We start from the raw sequence: 14,234 nt of genomic DNA on the forward strand, positions 1-14,234 counted from the left end.
CCTCTACTGAGCAAGATGATTTACTCCACTTTGCCTGCATCTGAACCAGCTAGAGTGCACAAGAGCCACTCCCCGATGTTGACACAAGCGTAGGAACACCCCACTAGGCGGCCAACAGCCCCTCTTTGAGAGAGAATTTCTATTCAGTCACATATCTTGCGTTGTCGATCATCTGGAATGACCAAAGACGGTGCCATAGTACTTGGGAGAGAGCTAGAGAAATAGAATTAAACCTCATATCGAAATCCTACCCGAACTTGGAATGAGGTGGAAGGCTCAAGGAATTGAAGGGTGGGCGGGTGCAGCTGAGAGTGAGGATGGGCAAGAGCGGGAGGAGGTTGAGGGGGCAAGGTAGGAGGGCAGGCTAAGTGAGTTTTTTTTTTCTTTCTTTTTTTTTTTTTGGGGGGGGGGGGGGCGTATGGGCGGATAAGGTGGCAGAAGGGCTAAGGCGGGCGAGACTGGTGGCGGATAGGGCGCGGGTTAGGTGGTGGAGGGGCAGGGCTAAGGCTGTGTGGCGGGGGTAGGCGAGGCATGGTGCAGGAAGGAACAGGGCAACAGTGATGCGCGCAGGCCTTTAGCAGCACGACGCGAGCACAAGGCGCGTGACACGCGCACGCGTGACGCGCGCAAGGCAAGCAGCGCAACGCGAACTGTGGTAGGCGTGTTAGGGTTGGGAAAGCAGGGGTTAGGGTTGGGGTTTCGCTCACAAGGCAGCTCGCAGCCCGTAGCCTCTCTATCTCTCTCTCTCTCTCTCTCTCTCTCTCCTTTTAGTGCCTTAGTGTTTTAGTGTTAGTTCTTTGTAACTTGGTAATTTCCGTACTCAGACATGGTATAAGATTCACCAATTGTAACTTTTTGGTCTCATAGATCATTTTGGCCTTTTGAAGACGTTAATATAACATTTCATTTCATGTCTCTCTCTCTCTCTCTCTCTCTCTCTCTCTCTCTCTCTCTCTCTCTCTCTCTCTCTCTCTCTCTCTCTCTCTCTCTCTCTCTAAAAGTGGGGCTTTGACCCTTTGCATTACATAAAATATATACAAGAAATATGGAAAAACCCCTAAAATAAGTACAATGAGACCGTTGTCGTGACGCTCCGTGTCCACAACGTGAAGCTCAGTCAAGACGCAATTTTTGGGCATTATCATTCCTTAGGCGGAATCATTGTGATTGCAAAGATATGCTCGACATGGTTGTAGAAGAAATGTATACCAAATCTGATGCACTGTAAGAAACACATCCTATTTTAAGAACATTGCAGTCAACATGTATGCTAAAAGCGATGACTTCAGAGAGCATCATACTTGATTGTTGAGGAGCTTCATATATATTGGGAATGGTTTTGTTACGAGACCTTGAAGTTCTTTAATTACTGTATTTTCACCAACATGTATCCTATGTTTGCATCTTTAACACACGTAGATATTCAAAGATTACATTGAGTCGGTGAAGTGACAGGGCATGTGAATGGCTGCGTAGACGAACGCTAAGAAGAAAAGAAGACATACTAAATTTAAAGGCCAAGAAAAGCATTAAGAAAGGGAAAGAGGTTGACGAGCAGAGGGAACCGTTGGGGGTTGCTTTTTGGCGAGGGCGAGCAGCAAGGAGCCACGGTCGAGCAGGAGCAGGGGGAGCCGCCGTCAGGGGGCCGACGAGGACGAGAGCAGCTGGCGACGGCGGCTTTTGCAGAGTAGAAAAACAGGGGCGTGCTGTCTGTAGCGCAGAGGTAAGGCCGCCGATGAGAGGGGAGTCGCCTACAGGGAAATCAAATGGGCTATACCCGTGCCAAACCAGGCCGAAGAGGGAGCGACTTTTGCGGTCAAAAGCCTTCGACGACCATAAGCAGTACAAGGACAGCAAGCCTCGTTTATAAGTGACACGGGGTGTCACTCGAGGGATCGACGGCGACGAGCGCGATCGGCAGGGCGGGGAGCTTTAGGCCGTTGGATCGACGCGCCTAGAGGGGGCAGGTTTTTATATACATAAAGGCGAATTGCCTGCATGGAGGCGCGTTAGGCGGGATGGTTGAGGTCTACGAGTGGGTGGGAAGGGGTCGCGAGCTCGAGGCGGGAGTGGGACAGGCGGCGCGCTTTTTTTTTTCCAGCCAGCTGAGATCCAACGGTGGGATGCACTCGGGCCGTTGATCCCTCGAGTGCACCCCGTGTGCTTTATCGACGAGGGACAGCAAGCCGCGCAATCAAAAATAACGGCATCATCGTCAAGTCAACCTGGCGCTGAAGTGGAGGAGACGGCCGAGTTGCGAGTTGCAGGAGGACGAGTTAGAGGCTTAATTAAAATTTGATTATTTAAAGATAACAGGAGTCTGTTCTCACACGAAATCGCTTACGAGCAGCCTTTGAAGCAATTGAGGGCTCTTAAGAGAGCGCAACGAGGGTTTACCGAGTGTGTCGAATGAGCATCAAGGTCGGCTACAAGCTTCTGGCTCAGTAGAGTTAAAGTTTCTACGAGATTTCTTTCAAAAATAAAACATGCAGCAGAAGTCGACAAAACGAATAGTGCTACATCAGAAGAAGGGCAAGGCAAGATACAGTTTCTCGCGCTCTTTTGATAAAGGGCACTGTTTTTTTCTTTGTGCTTCTTTCTTGTGTTCAAGCTGCCTGATAGATTCTTTGGTATTTGATTGTAGTTTGATTCTAGCCGGATTTTCAGTTGATAGTAATAAAACACTGAGTTCTAAAGTGTCGTTTGCAACTCCGAGATATCATTTTGTGTTGTTTCTCTCACCTGTCCCACAGCAAGCAACCCAGTGTTGAACCCGGCTCACTAACCGCAGAAAAAAAAATTTATCCCCAACACCGTGGGGGAAAATCCCATACAAACCACATAATACATATGAGCATAAAGATACTCTAATTAGGTAGTGAAATGTAGCTATCTGGATAGTGATCAAATCTACACAAATCTGCCAAAAGCTCTGTCCACCTCGAGCGATGTAGTGAGAACCACAAAGTCAAATGTTGTGTATCCGAATGATATAAAGCATCCATTATAAAACCGCATATATCAGCTCACAAAACCCAAGGAATTGTGAAACCCCTAGGCCATGCCTCTGAAATCATCGCATCCACTCTTAACATTTTCTGTTGATGTACTACAAAAAAGGAAGCATATCTACGGCACAACCATACCGTAAGAGAGGCAGGAGGGACCCCCTTATCGTCGACCTCAAAAACCAAGGGGAGGTACCCAAAGCCTCACGAAACTGACTCTCAAACAAATCTGCAAATTGTCTGATATCCATAAAATAGTTGGCCTCAGCCGTCATCTGCTCTTGTATGGTATCATATAACAGCCTCCCTCGTCCAAAAGAAGCTCTCTCTCTCTCTCTCTCTCTCTCTCTCTCTCTCTCTCTCTCTCTCTGGTCTCATAGGTCACTTTGGCCTTTTGAAGACGTTAATATAACATTTGATTTCATTTCATTTCATTCATCTCTCTCTCTCTCTCTCTCTCTCTCTCTCTCTCTCTCTCTCTCTCTCTCTCTCTCTCTCTCTCTCACACACACACACACACACTACAACCACCAATACTACCAACCACAATCCAATACACATCACGTGCATGTGTGCACCATGTCAGCTATTTAGAGCATTTTTGGTGAGTTATCATGCATACTTCAAATTTGACAGTTGCTGCTTCACGGTGCTACACATTACAAAGGGTCTTGCTCAACCAGATCTCCAGGCAACAAAGCAGAGTATGTGTGTGCAACTATGCACTCTCCATGGCATATATATACACATTGAGGGTTCAACATGTAAAAGATGAATAACTTGTTCTTGCAGAAAAGTGATATGCAGGTATTCACAGCCTGATAACCCAATTAGCTTGTAATTCTACAATTCGCATATGCATATTGATGCCTCACCTCTTGAATGGCAGTATCAGCTGGTGAGGAAACTTTTGCATCATAGAACAGAGGTTGTTTTGAAGTGTAAAAGTCCATGATAGCTGCAAACACCTCTGGCTTTAAAAGATCCCAGTTAACATCCTCAGCTTTTGTGACAGTTACAAAGTCTGACCCAAAAAACACACGACTAACTCCTGCAAAAAAATCAAAAAGCAATTTACACATGTCTCGAAGTAGCAGGCAAGAGTTGAGAAGTTGAGATTCTGACATATTCATGCAGCTGTTATGACTCAAGTGCATCATGATGTCTCTTGGGCCAACTACCACTTGGCAGGAACGTTGAAACTAACATTATTGACACACTTTATTGGTGCAAAATTACGATAGAGGATGTGATACATTGATAAAATTTGCAATTAAGATTTTCAGTTTTTGGTGACATGCTGACAAATGTCATGGTAGCAGAAATACTAAAGGGTTAAGTAACAAATGTGCAGAATAGAAAAAGCTATCACATACCATCAATTCTGAAAAGTGCCTTGGCAAGTGGTGAAGACATCCCTGCTCTACTATTGGGAAAATCTGCACTTCCCACTTCCATTACAGATTTTCCAGGATAAAACATCAATGAAAGCGGATTTGGAGTGGTTTGAGTTTGTATGAAAATACTTTTGTATTGTCCAATGGAAGCAAACTGAGAAATACAACGATAATAACATGTGACAAAATCCCAGAATGAAGTAGCATGGGAAAACCCCATCCTAAAAGACGTACTCTAACATGTATCAGCATACGAATCACAATATTCCAAGGGTTAAGCAAACAGAACTAGTGCAAAATATGACAAACAATTCAAGAATAAGCTCCCTAAAAGTACTTGCCTCTTTTATTACACCCACAAAAAAAGAAGCTGAGACCACCAATTTGGAAAACACCTTTTCTTTCTCAGAATATCTACCAACCTTCTGCAACTAGCTAATGATTGCTCAGAAGATAGTATTCCAAGGAAAAACCAAGCATGATCAGGGTATTATGATTTGTGTGTGACCAACTTATCAGTCTGCTGCACAGCTCACAGTGTAACTGGCTTTCCCACAAATCCACAATTTCCTATAGACATAAACATGGATCCAGAAATGCTCGAATTCAGCCTTAAAGGTCATATGCAAGTTATTGCTTCTGGAAGAATCCACAAGTAACTTTAATCATTAGGTCCATTATACATAATACTCACTAGATATTATCAACATTCCAACTAACACGATATTGCGACTTAAACCATTCCAACGATATTGTGACTAATCACTAGATATTACCAACATTCCAACGAACACGATATTGTGACTTAAACCATTTGACGAGCCCTCAATTCCTTGAGACTTGTTACAATCCAGATAGCAACTATTTGGCAGTTTCGCAGCTCATATTTAATATTCTAAAAACATGTTAATTCTTTTATTCCCTTTTTCTAGGTTAATTTGACCTCCATTTAATCACATATATGTTAACCAGCACAAAGTTGCATATAAAGCCCAAACGGTTGTCTCAACTTTCTCACTTACTCCAAATCCAATGCCATCGAACTTCACAAACTTATCATTAGGTGTACAATGATTGCCAGACTCTACACCTAGATGAATCATGAATAAGCCCAGACTCGCCTTTAAAGAAAAGTGCAAGATAGAGACTCATGGTAATCATCCACAAGACAATATAACCATCAACTCCATCATGCATTTACCTAGATGAATCCAAGATAAATTCACCTTTTAAAGGAAAATACAAGGTATAGACTAATGGTAGTCATCCACAAGTCAAAATAACCATCAGCTCCATCATGCACAGTATTGACTAAATACTACGCCATCCCCACTAACGTCGTCACTGCCCAACAGTGGGTGCAGAATTAGGTACTCATATACGCTCCCACACGCCCACACCACACACACACGAGCACAATACAAATATCTATGTCCTTAGTTTCTATCATAACTCTAGAGATGCACAGTAGACACAACTATAGTTTAGCCTAACATCAAGTAGGGAAAATTAGCAAAAAATAACATAGTCGATATGTCAGGTGCAACGAAAGTGTTCAAGGAATTAGCTTGGATCTAGTACTCCGCACAAGCACAAGGGTACTTTACTTCACTTGAAAGAACTGAACTGGACTGAATGAAAGAGAGAGACGCAAGAGAGAGAAAAGAGAGACGACACGGCATGTCGGGTCCCAACCACCCTCAAGAGCCCCCTTGCTCTAATACCAGAGCAAGTACTTGCTTTATTTCTTGCACAAATGCTGATACAATGATGCTAAATGATGAGATATTGAGATGTTAATGGGTACTTGATGCTACTGGGTACTCCGGGTACTTGGTATTGTGGGTTCTTGGTACTTGGTACCACGGGTTCTTGGTACTTGGTATTGCGGGTTCTTTGGGTACTGAAGGTACTTGGGTGCTAAGGACACGGAGGTCCCGATGATCCCTACGTTGAGCTAGGCAGGAGCCAAGCCAAAACTCAAGGGGTGCTAGATGCTGGGGTACTGTGTCGATGACGACGACGATGACGATGTTGACGACGATGAGGGGTACTTGTATTAGGTGTTGCTGAGGTACTTATGCGTACTCTTGAAGATGATTGGTACTAAGTGACGGCGACAACGAGGCTGTGGGCTGATCTGCTATCGCCTGGGACGCTGAAGACTAAAAACGTTGAAGATGAAGATGGCTGAATTCTGAAAATGTTGGTGGTAATGCGGCAAGGACTGTAGACGCAACGAGGCTATGCTGAAAACGCTGAGGACTGAAATCTAATGGTGATCATAGGGCTGAAAACGCTGATGGAGAAAACGCTACATGATGGATGCTCAAGCGTTGGTACTGCTGAGAGGCTCTTCTACTGCTCCTTTGCCTTCTATTGGTGCCCAAAGGCCACTTTTATAGATCTTTTAGCCATTTGCCCTACCTACTTTTAATAAATGTCATGTCAAAGTCACTTATTAATGAATGACTTAAGTGACTATTCATATACCTATATGCTTAAGTGACTTAATTGTGCAAGTGAGGGTATGCAACTATGACCGGCCTGGACATGCACGTCCTGCTAGAGGCTTATGCTCATGACAGTTCCATTGAATCAGTCGTGATTCAAAATTCATGATTCCTTTCGTTGTCAAGTTCATTCTGGAGCTGTCATTGCTCCCAATTCGTCATCATCATCGATTTCACCTGTTATCTGGATACAAGTAGCAAGTTCTTCCAAAAAACAATAATTTCATACATAAATCAAATTCATCTTGGGGAATTTCCATGCAATTCACAAAAATCACACTTAATTCATATTGAACACAGTGTTTCAATCATCTAGTCATCTCATCTGTCTAGAAGTCTTGATGCACCTAGATCCTTGTGTAGTCATGTCATCCCGCAGAAACTCTTGATGCGCTCACAACAGTATCTAGTCATCTCATTCATATGGGAATCTTGATGCACTAGAATCATCATCATTCATTCAAATTTCATGATTCTTATCTCGAATCGTGATCGGGTTTATTACGGAGCTATCGTCACTGCCAATTCGTCATCATCTTATTCTTGATTTCACCTACAAAACATGTAAAATTTTGAGCAAATGGTTCACCTCGTTGCAAAAGAGTCGAGGTCCAGTTCCATGTCTCCAAATGCATGTTCCTCGCTCCTACTAGTTATCTCCACACAGACAACAAGATATCAGTATCCCTTTCATTTTCCTTTCCAAAATCTGTTCTTGGAGCGAGTATCTCCTCGCCCTGTAATATCTCCTCTGAGAGGTGTTATCTCCATCAAATTCTCCACGAAAACCCATGTCAGTTCCATTGAATCGGTCATGATTCAAAATTCATGATTCCTTTCGTTGTCAGGTTCATTCTGGAGCTGTCATTGCTCCCAATTCGTCATCATCATCGATTTCACCTGTTATCTGCATACAAGTAGCAAGTTCTTCCAAAAAACAATAATTTCATACATAAACCAAATTCATCTTGGGGAATTTCCATGCAATTCACAAATAACACACTTAATTCATATTGAACACAGTGTTTCAATCATCTAGTTATCTCATCCGTCCAGAAGTCTTGATGCACCTAGATCCTTGTGTAGTCATGTCATCCCGCAGGAACTCTTGATGCACTCACAACACTATCTAGTCATCTCATTCATATGGGACTCTTGATGCACTAGAATCATCATCATTCATTCAAATTTCATGATTCATATCTCGAATCGTGATCGGGTTTATTACGGAGCTATCGTCACTCCCAATTCGTCATCATCTTATTCTTGATTTCACCTGCAAAACAGGTAAAATTTTGAGCAAATGGTTCACCTCGTTGCAAAAGAGTCGAGGTCCAGTTCCATGTCTCCAAATGCTTTCAAATGCATGTTCCTTGCTCCTACTAGTTATCTCCACACAGACAACAAGATATCAGTATCCCTTTCATTTTCCTTTCCAAAATATGTTCTTGGAGCGAGTATCTCCTCGCCCTATAATATCTCCTCTGAGAGGTGTTATCTCCGTCAAATTCTCCACAAAAACCCATGTATACTCTGGGATTCTTTATGGCTTATGCCCTTTAAGACAGAGCGATGAAGACGCAAGCGCGAGGGATGCGCGATGAAGTAAGGGTGGAGTGGCTAATAAGTCCGGGTCGGGACACGAAGATTCTTCAATAACAATTTCCAAAGTGCCCAAGTGCCCTGTCTACTCTTTAAAGGACCAGTATGCTTTGAGAAAAGCACACGCCTGAAGCTCTGATACCACTATCACAGACTTAGACACCCCAAGTCGGGAATCCGGCACGACACACGAGAGAATCACTAAAAATACTTCACAACTTTAAACTCATAGTTCAATTTGGTCGACACGGCCCAACGTAGTTCCGTGCACAGAGGTGTTGGCCCCAAAACTTGGCGCCCCTTTCAGTATTTCTTTATTATATTAATGCTTGAGCAAAGTACAACACCCGAGGGGTCCTTTGCTCTCAGACTCTACGTCCAGATGCTCTGAAGAGTGAGGCCCCTTGGATCCTTTTTATTCTTACAAGGGATGCCAAAAGCAGAGCCCCAAAAGCCATCTAACTCAAAAGCAATTGGTCCAAAAGCAACTGCTCAAAAATCTGCCCCAAAAAGCAATCAACGCAATTTGTGAAAATCCGTACAACAGCCACATCAGCATGTCAGTGCGATATGCGGAAATCCGTACTACTATCCGTACAACTTATGCCACGTCGTCATCTGTCCGGTCAGACAGTTCTTCCACGTCATCATTTTGTGACATACTTGGTACTTGGTATTGCAGGTTCTTGGTACTTGGTACTGCGGGTTCTTTGCATACTGAAGGTACTTGGGTACTAAGGACATTGAGGTCTTGATGATCCCTACACTGAGCTACGCAAGAGCAAGCCAAAACGCAAGGGATGCTAGATGCTCAGGTACTGTGTCGATGTCAACAATGACAACGACGACGATGATGAGGGGTTCTTGTACTGCGGTGCTGCTAAGGTAGTAATGGGTACTGCTGGAGATGCTTGGTACTGCGACGACAACGACGACGAGGAGGCTGTGGGCTGATCTGCTATCACCGGGGACGGCGATGGGCTGAAAACTGAAAACGCTGAAAATGAAGATGGCTGAATTCTGCACGTCCGCTATATGACTCAAATAATTTACCTAGATGAATCCAAGATACATCGAGATCCACCTTCAAAGGAAAGTGCAAGGTATAGACTCATGGCGATCATCCACAAGTCAATATAACCATCAGCCCCATCATGCATAGTAGTGACTAAATAATACTACATCCCCACTAACGTCGTCAGTACCCATAATGGGTGTAGAACTAGGTATCAATATGTGTTCCCATGCACCCACACCACACACACACAAGTATACATCTATACAAAGATCTGTGTACTGAGTTTCTATTATAAATCTAGAGATCTAGGGCTGACTCTGTCATAATGAAGCCTAGCACTAAAACAAGCATCAAATAGGAAAATTAGCACAAAAATAAGGAAGTTGATACAGCATGCGCACCACAGAAGATAGAGAGAATTTACACAATATCACCTGGCCGCGAATCCGTTCACAATGTGAAGTCTACATGTTCGCTATACAACTAAAATATATACCCAGATGAATCCAAGATAAGCCTAGATTCACCTTGAAGGAGCGTGCAAGGTATAGACTCATGGTAGTCATCCACAGGTCAATATAACCATCTCCATCATGCATAGTATTGACCAAATAGACATCCCAAATAACGCCGTGGTAGTCATACAGAAGTCAATATAACCATCAACTACATTATGCATAGTATTGACTAAATACTACAACATCTGCATAAGTGTTGTTATGCCCAATAGTGGGTGTAGAACTAGGTACTAATATATGCTCCCACACGCACAACAACATACATCAATACAAAGATCTGCGGTGAGTTTTTGTCATCAGCCTAGAGATGCAAGTCAAACTCAGCAACCATAATGAAGCCTAGAACTAAAAGAAGCATGGAATAGGAAAATTAGCACAAAAATAATGTAGTTCATACGGCATGCACACCACGGAATTTAGAGAGAATTTACACAATATGAACTAGTTGTAACTCAAACAAAAACTTCACAACGCGAAGTTTGCATGTGTGCTATACGATTTAAAACTATACCTAGAAGTATCAAAGATAAGCCCATATTCAACTTCAAAGGAAAGTGCAAGGTATAGATTCATGGTAGTCATCCACAAGTCAATATAAACATCAGCTCCATCATGCATAATATTGACGGTAAGACACTTGAGACATGCAAGGATACTTGTCAAGCCACTCTTTGGACGTAGAGTCTCGAAGAAAGTCGGACCCTCGAAAGTTGTACTTTGTGAATCCTAAATAATAAAGAATTATCGAAAGGGACGCCAGTCTTTGGAGCCAGTGCATCTTGGCTCGAAACTCCACAAAGTCCTGTCGTCTTTCTCTTAGTTGTTCAAGTGTTTTGAAGTATTAAAGTATTGCCAAGAGTGAAGTTTGCAGATATCTTTGTGTTTCCGTCCAGTCAGTTGCCGGAAGTGATTACAGTGGTATCAGAGCACAACTTGCTCCCTTGCCCTCTGCAAAACGGAGCACGATCCTTTTACAAAGAGAAATACATAACCGTGGCATGTCTTGCCACAACAAAAACCATCTACATAATCTATGTACAAAAAAAATGCAGGTTCTCTTTGTAGTCTGCTGCTGAAGCTCAAAATCCAAAACTAGTTGCTTTCATATCTATGTTCATATCACGAGCCACTTCATACGACTCTCACAGTCACTATCCCACATATGTAGGCGCGGCTCTGTAACAATTTTACGTTCACAAAATTGTATAAGTTTTTATTATCAAGAAAAAAAGTCACATCGTGGCTATCGCTCATGCAAAAAAGCGTACTTAAGAAACACTTTGGTGTCAGATTTGCAATCAGTGCATGGACTATGCGCTAAAATAACAAATTTCAAATTGAAATGGGCTTACCAAAAATCTCAACATTAATTGTTGAAAAGGCAGCGAGTGGATGGGTGGGTACAATATTACTTTCTTCTCTTATCTTATAGAGCATCGTGGCCTTAGCCACAACATCTTCGACATCTGTCGAAGCTTTACCTCTGAGTAATGCCCAACATAATTCCTCATGTAACCCGAGGATATACATGTGGACAACCTGTTCTGAGTCCAGATTAGTAAGGTACAGGGCTTCCTTGAAGGCGATAGTATATTGGTCAAATGACATCATTTTCATCGCCACGCTTTAAAGCCTTGTGTATGCCTTCAACGGATCCTTCCTAGCGAAGTGATTCACACAAAAGTCAACCCATGTCAGGGTTTTTCAGTCATGTTACACCACGAGTGTGGCATCTCTCAAGTACCGAGGAAGCATCTGCATCTCTGATTTTTCATGGAGATCAACATATATTGTCCATTGGCGAAGCCAATTATTGACTCAAGCTTCATACACTCTCTCTCCTCGCCAAAGAATTGAGTGATCCGTCCAACCTATCGATGTACATTATCGTCAATCTGCATCGGAAATTGTCGAATTCCAAATTCGCTCACAGAAAACGGCAGTGTCATCAACTGGTCACTGAGCTATGTTTACAAGTACCAAGGCCATATAAAGCGTCTCAAAATGAGAGAGATTAATGTTCAAATTCCATGAAAATGGCGTACAAAAATAGAAAATAAATTCTTACATGGGCCGCCCTCACCTCGTAAATCAAAGCCAAAGGAGTTCATTGTGAGAAACTCAAAGAAATATCAAAATTCGACTCAATTCGTACTTTTTGCGTCACGAAAGATGAAATTTTATGCTCGACCTATTAGAGTTCAGATTCCTGTCCAATGGTGGCTCCAATATCTCCCAAGAGCAGATTAGGGAGTGAAGGCTGTTTGGTGGCTGTGCTCGGCCTATCTGAGGTAGACATACCTTTCTCGGCAATGCACTCCACGGTGTTGCTCACGCTGGCATGAGGCAGGACCCCTGTTCCTAGGGTTTCCCAATATCAGATTCTCAAGTGCTTTGCAGTTCTTCTACTAAATATGTGTGTCATGTCACTGTTAGTGAGTTTACATATTTACTAGCATTTTTAGCCATTTATCAAGATCGTGGGGTTTTGCAGTAGGTAGGGCAATTATGGGGATTGCCTATATATGCAACACACCCGCTTGTACTTTTGACATGTGTTGTAATCACTGTAGAGCTTCAGTGTTTGGGCACACTCTCTCGCTAGCGTTTTTCTCCGACTAGCGCTCTGTGTGTACGGCTTCACCCTCTCTCTAGCGCTTTTTGTCCACCAACAATCTCTCTCTCTAGCGTTTTCTCCTGCGATCTCCCTCTCCCTTGCTAGCGCTCGTTCTCTCTTGCCGTGTGCACCATAGAAATGGCCATTTTTTGGTTCCACATTCCCATTCCAACTTCCCGTTCCAAATCCCCGTTCCGTGTTTTAGACGTGAGTATCCATAACAGGGAATGGCATTTCATGCTCGTTGCCGTTCGGCATTCCCCATTCCGACTTTTTGTTCCGGGTAACTATGGTGTGCACACCCTCTCGATGTGGCATTGCTTGCAATGAGTTCCTATTCCCGTTCGGTGGGCGGTACGCGCTAGGAGCTTGAGTACAAGGAGATCCATTGCAATAGATCCAAGATCTATTGGCTGCCCAGTACAGAGAGGAGGTTTGCTCGCGGTTCATCACCCGATCCACCCTTTCCGCTACACCTTTGACATGGTATCAAAGCCACGGCGTGCTCTTGAATCGGATCGCTGATTTGTGTGAGTTTTTGGTGCTGAATTTTCGCAACAAAAAGAGACGATTTGTTGTTTTTCACTCATTTGGGGCTTATTTCGGTTGTGGTGGGCAGATTTGCAGATTCTTTCATTTCTACCTCGACCTATAAGTTCTCCAACACGAGAGGAGTGATAATTCTGACACAAATTCAGCCCGTGATGACAAAGTACACAATGAGGGTACAACCGGTAGTGGTGGCGAACCAACCGTCTTAACAAGGAGTGGGGAGATTGGTCTTAGTTCTACTCCGGCGTAGGTGATCGACCAATCAAGATACCTACCCTCCCTACTTTTCCCTCGGATCAGCAATTGAATGGAGACAACTATGCCATTTTGAAAGTTATCACAATGGCGGTCTTCGACTCTTAGGAGCTTGAAGGTTTTGTCTCGAGCAAATTTCAAAAGCCAAAGGACCCAATGGAGTAAAATTATGGGAGCATGTCAATGCTCGAATCCGATCTTTCATTATCCTCAACAATACACCATAAGTTCTTAGCCACATACGATTGATGAAAGATGCAAAGTTGATTTGGGATCGGCTTTCTTCACTTTATTATCAAGTTTCTCCAATGAAGCGAATAGCGCTCAAGGTGCAGTTGAGAACCCTAGATTCGAAGCACTCTTCCATGCAGGATCACATCAACAAGATGCAAGAGCTTCAACAAGAGATACTTCATATGGGAGAGCTTATCAATTCAGAGGATATGGCCATCCAGATTTTGGCCAAATTGCCTCCTTGGTACACCAACTTTTATTCCTCATTGATTAGGAGTGACTAGCTAAATACTATCTCTTGGGACAAGATTTTGTTCCAATGGTATTGAACAAAGAGGAGCAGTTCAATACCGGGAAGAAGTCATGCTCCGATGCCTTGATCGGTTCTTCCAACAACAACAAGAAGCAGAAGGGTAAGAAGAAAAGCAACAACACCAAAGACAAGAAGAGTGATGCCGAACGGGCAGCCTTAAAGGCGGAATGGTATTGGAACAGTTGCAGTGAGAAGGGACATTATTGG

The 14,234-nt window shown here is 43.2% G+C and overlaps 1 protein-coding gene across 3 annotated transcripts in view; it reads right to left on the minus strand.

Moving 5' to 3' along the window:
• Nucleotides 1–14,234, minus strand: part of LOC147428485 (nifU-like protein 4, mitochondrial) — a 104,847-nt gene that overhangs the window by 76,093 nt on the left and 14,520 nt on the right. For 2 of the 3 annotated variants that reach the window (XM_086496525.1, XM_086496524.1), the window contains exons 2-3: nt 4,385–4,559; nt 3,884–4,059 (exon numbers count right to left, since the gene is read on the minus strand). In XM_086496525.1, coding sequence (XP_086352651.1) covers nt 3,884–4,059; nt 4,385–4,559 — 351 coding nt within the window. The remainder of the gene's footprint in view (nt 1–3,883; nt 4,060–4,384; nt 4,560–14,234) is intronic. The other variant, XM_086496526.1, reaches the window with a different exon arrangement.

The sequence above is a fragment of the Adiantum capillus-veneris genome, chromosome 23, assembly GCF_014529385.1.
Source record: "Adiantum capillus-veneris isolate H3 chromosome 23, ASM1452938v2, whole genome shotgun sequence".
In the NCBI taxonomy this organism is placed as follows: Eukaryota; Viridiplantae; Streptophyta; class Polypodiopsida; order Polypodiales; family Pteridaceae; genus Adiantum; species Adiantum capillus-veneris.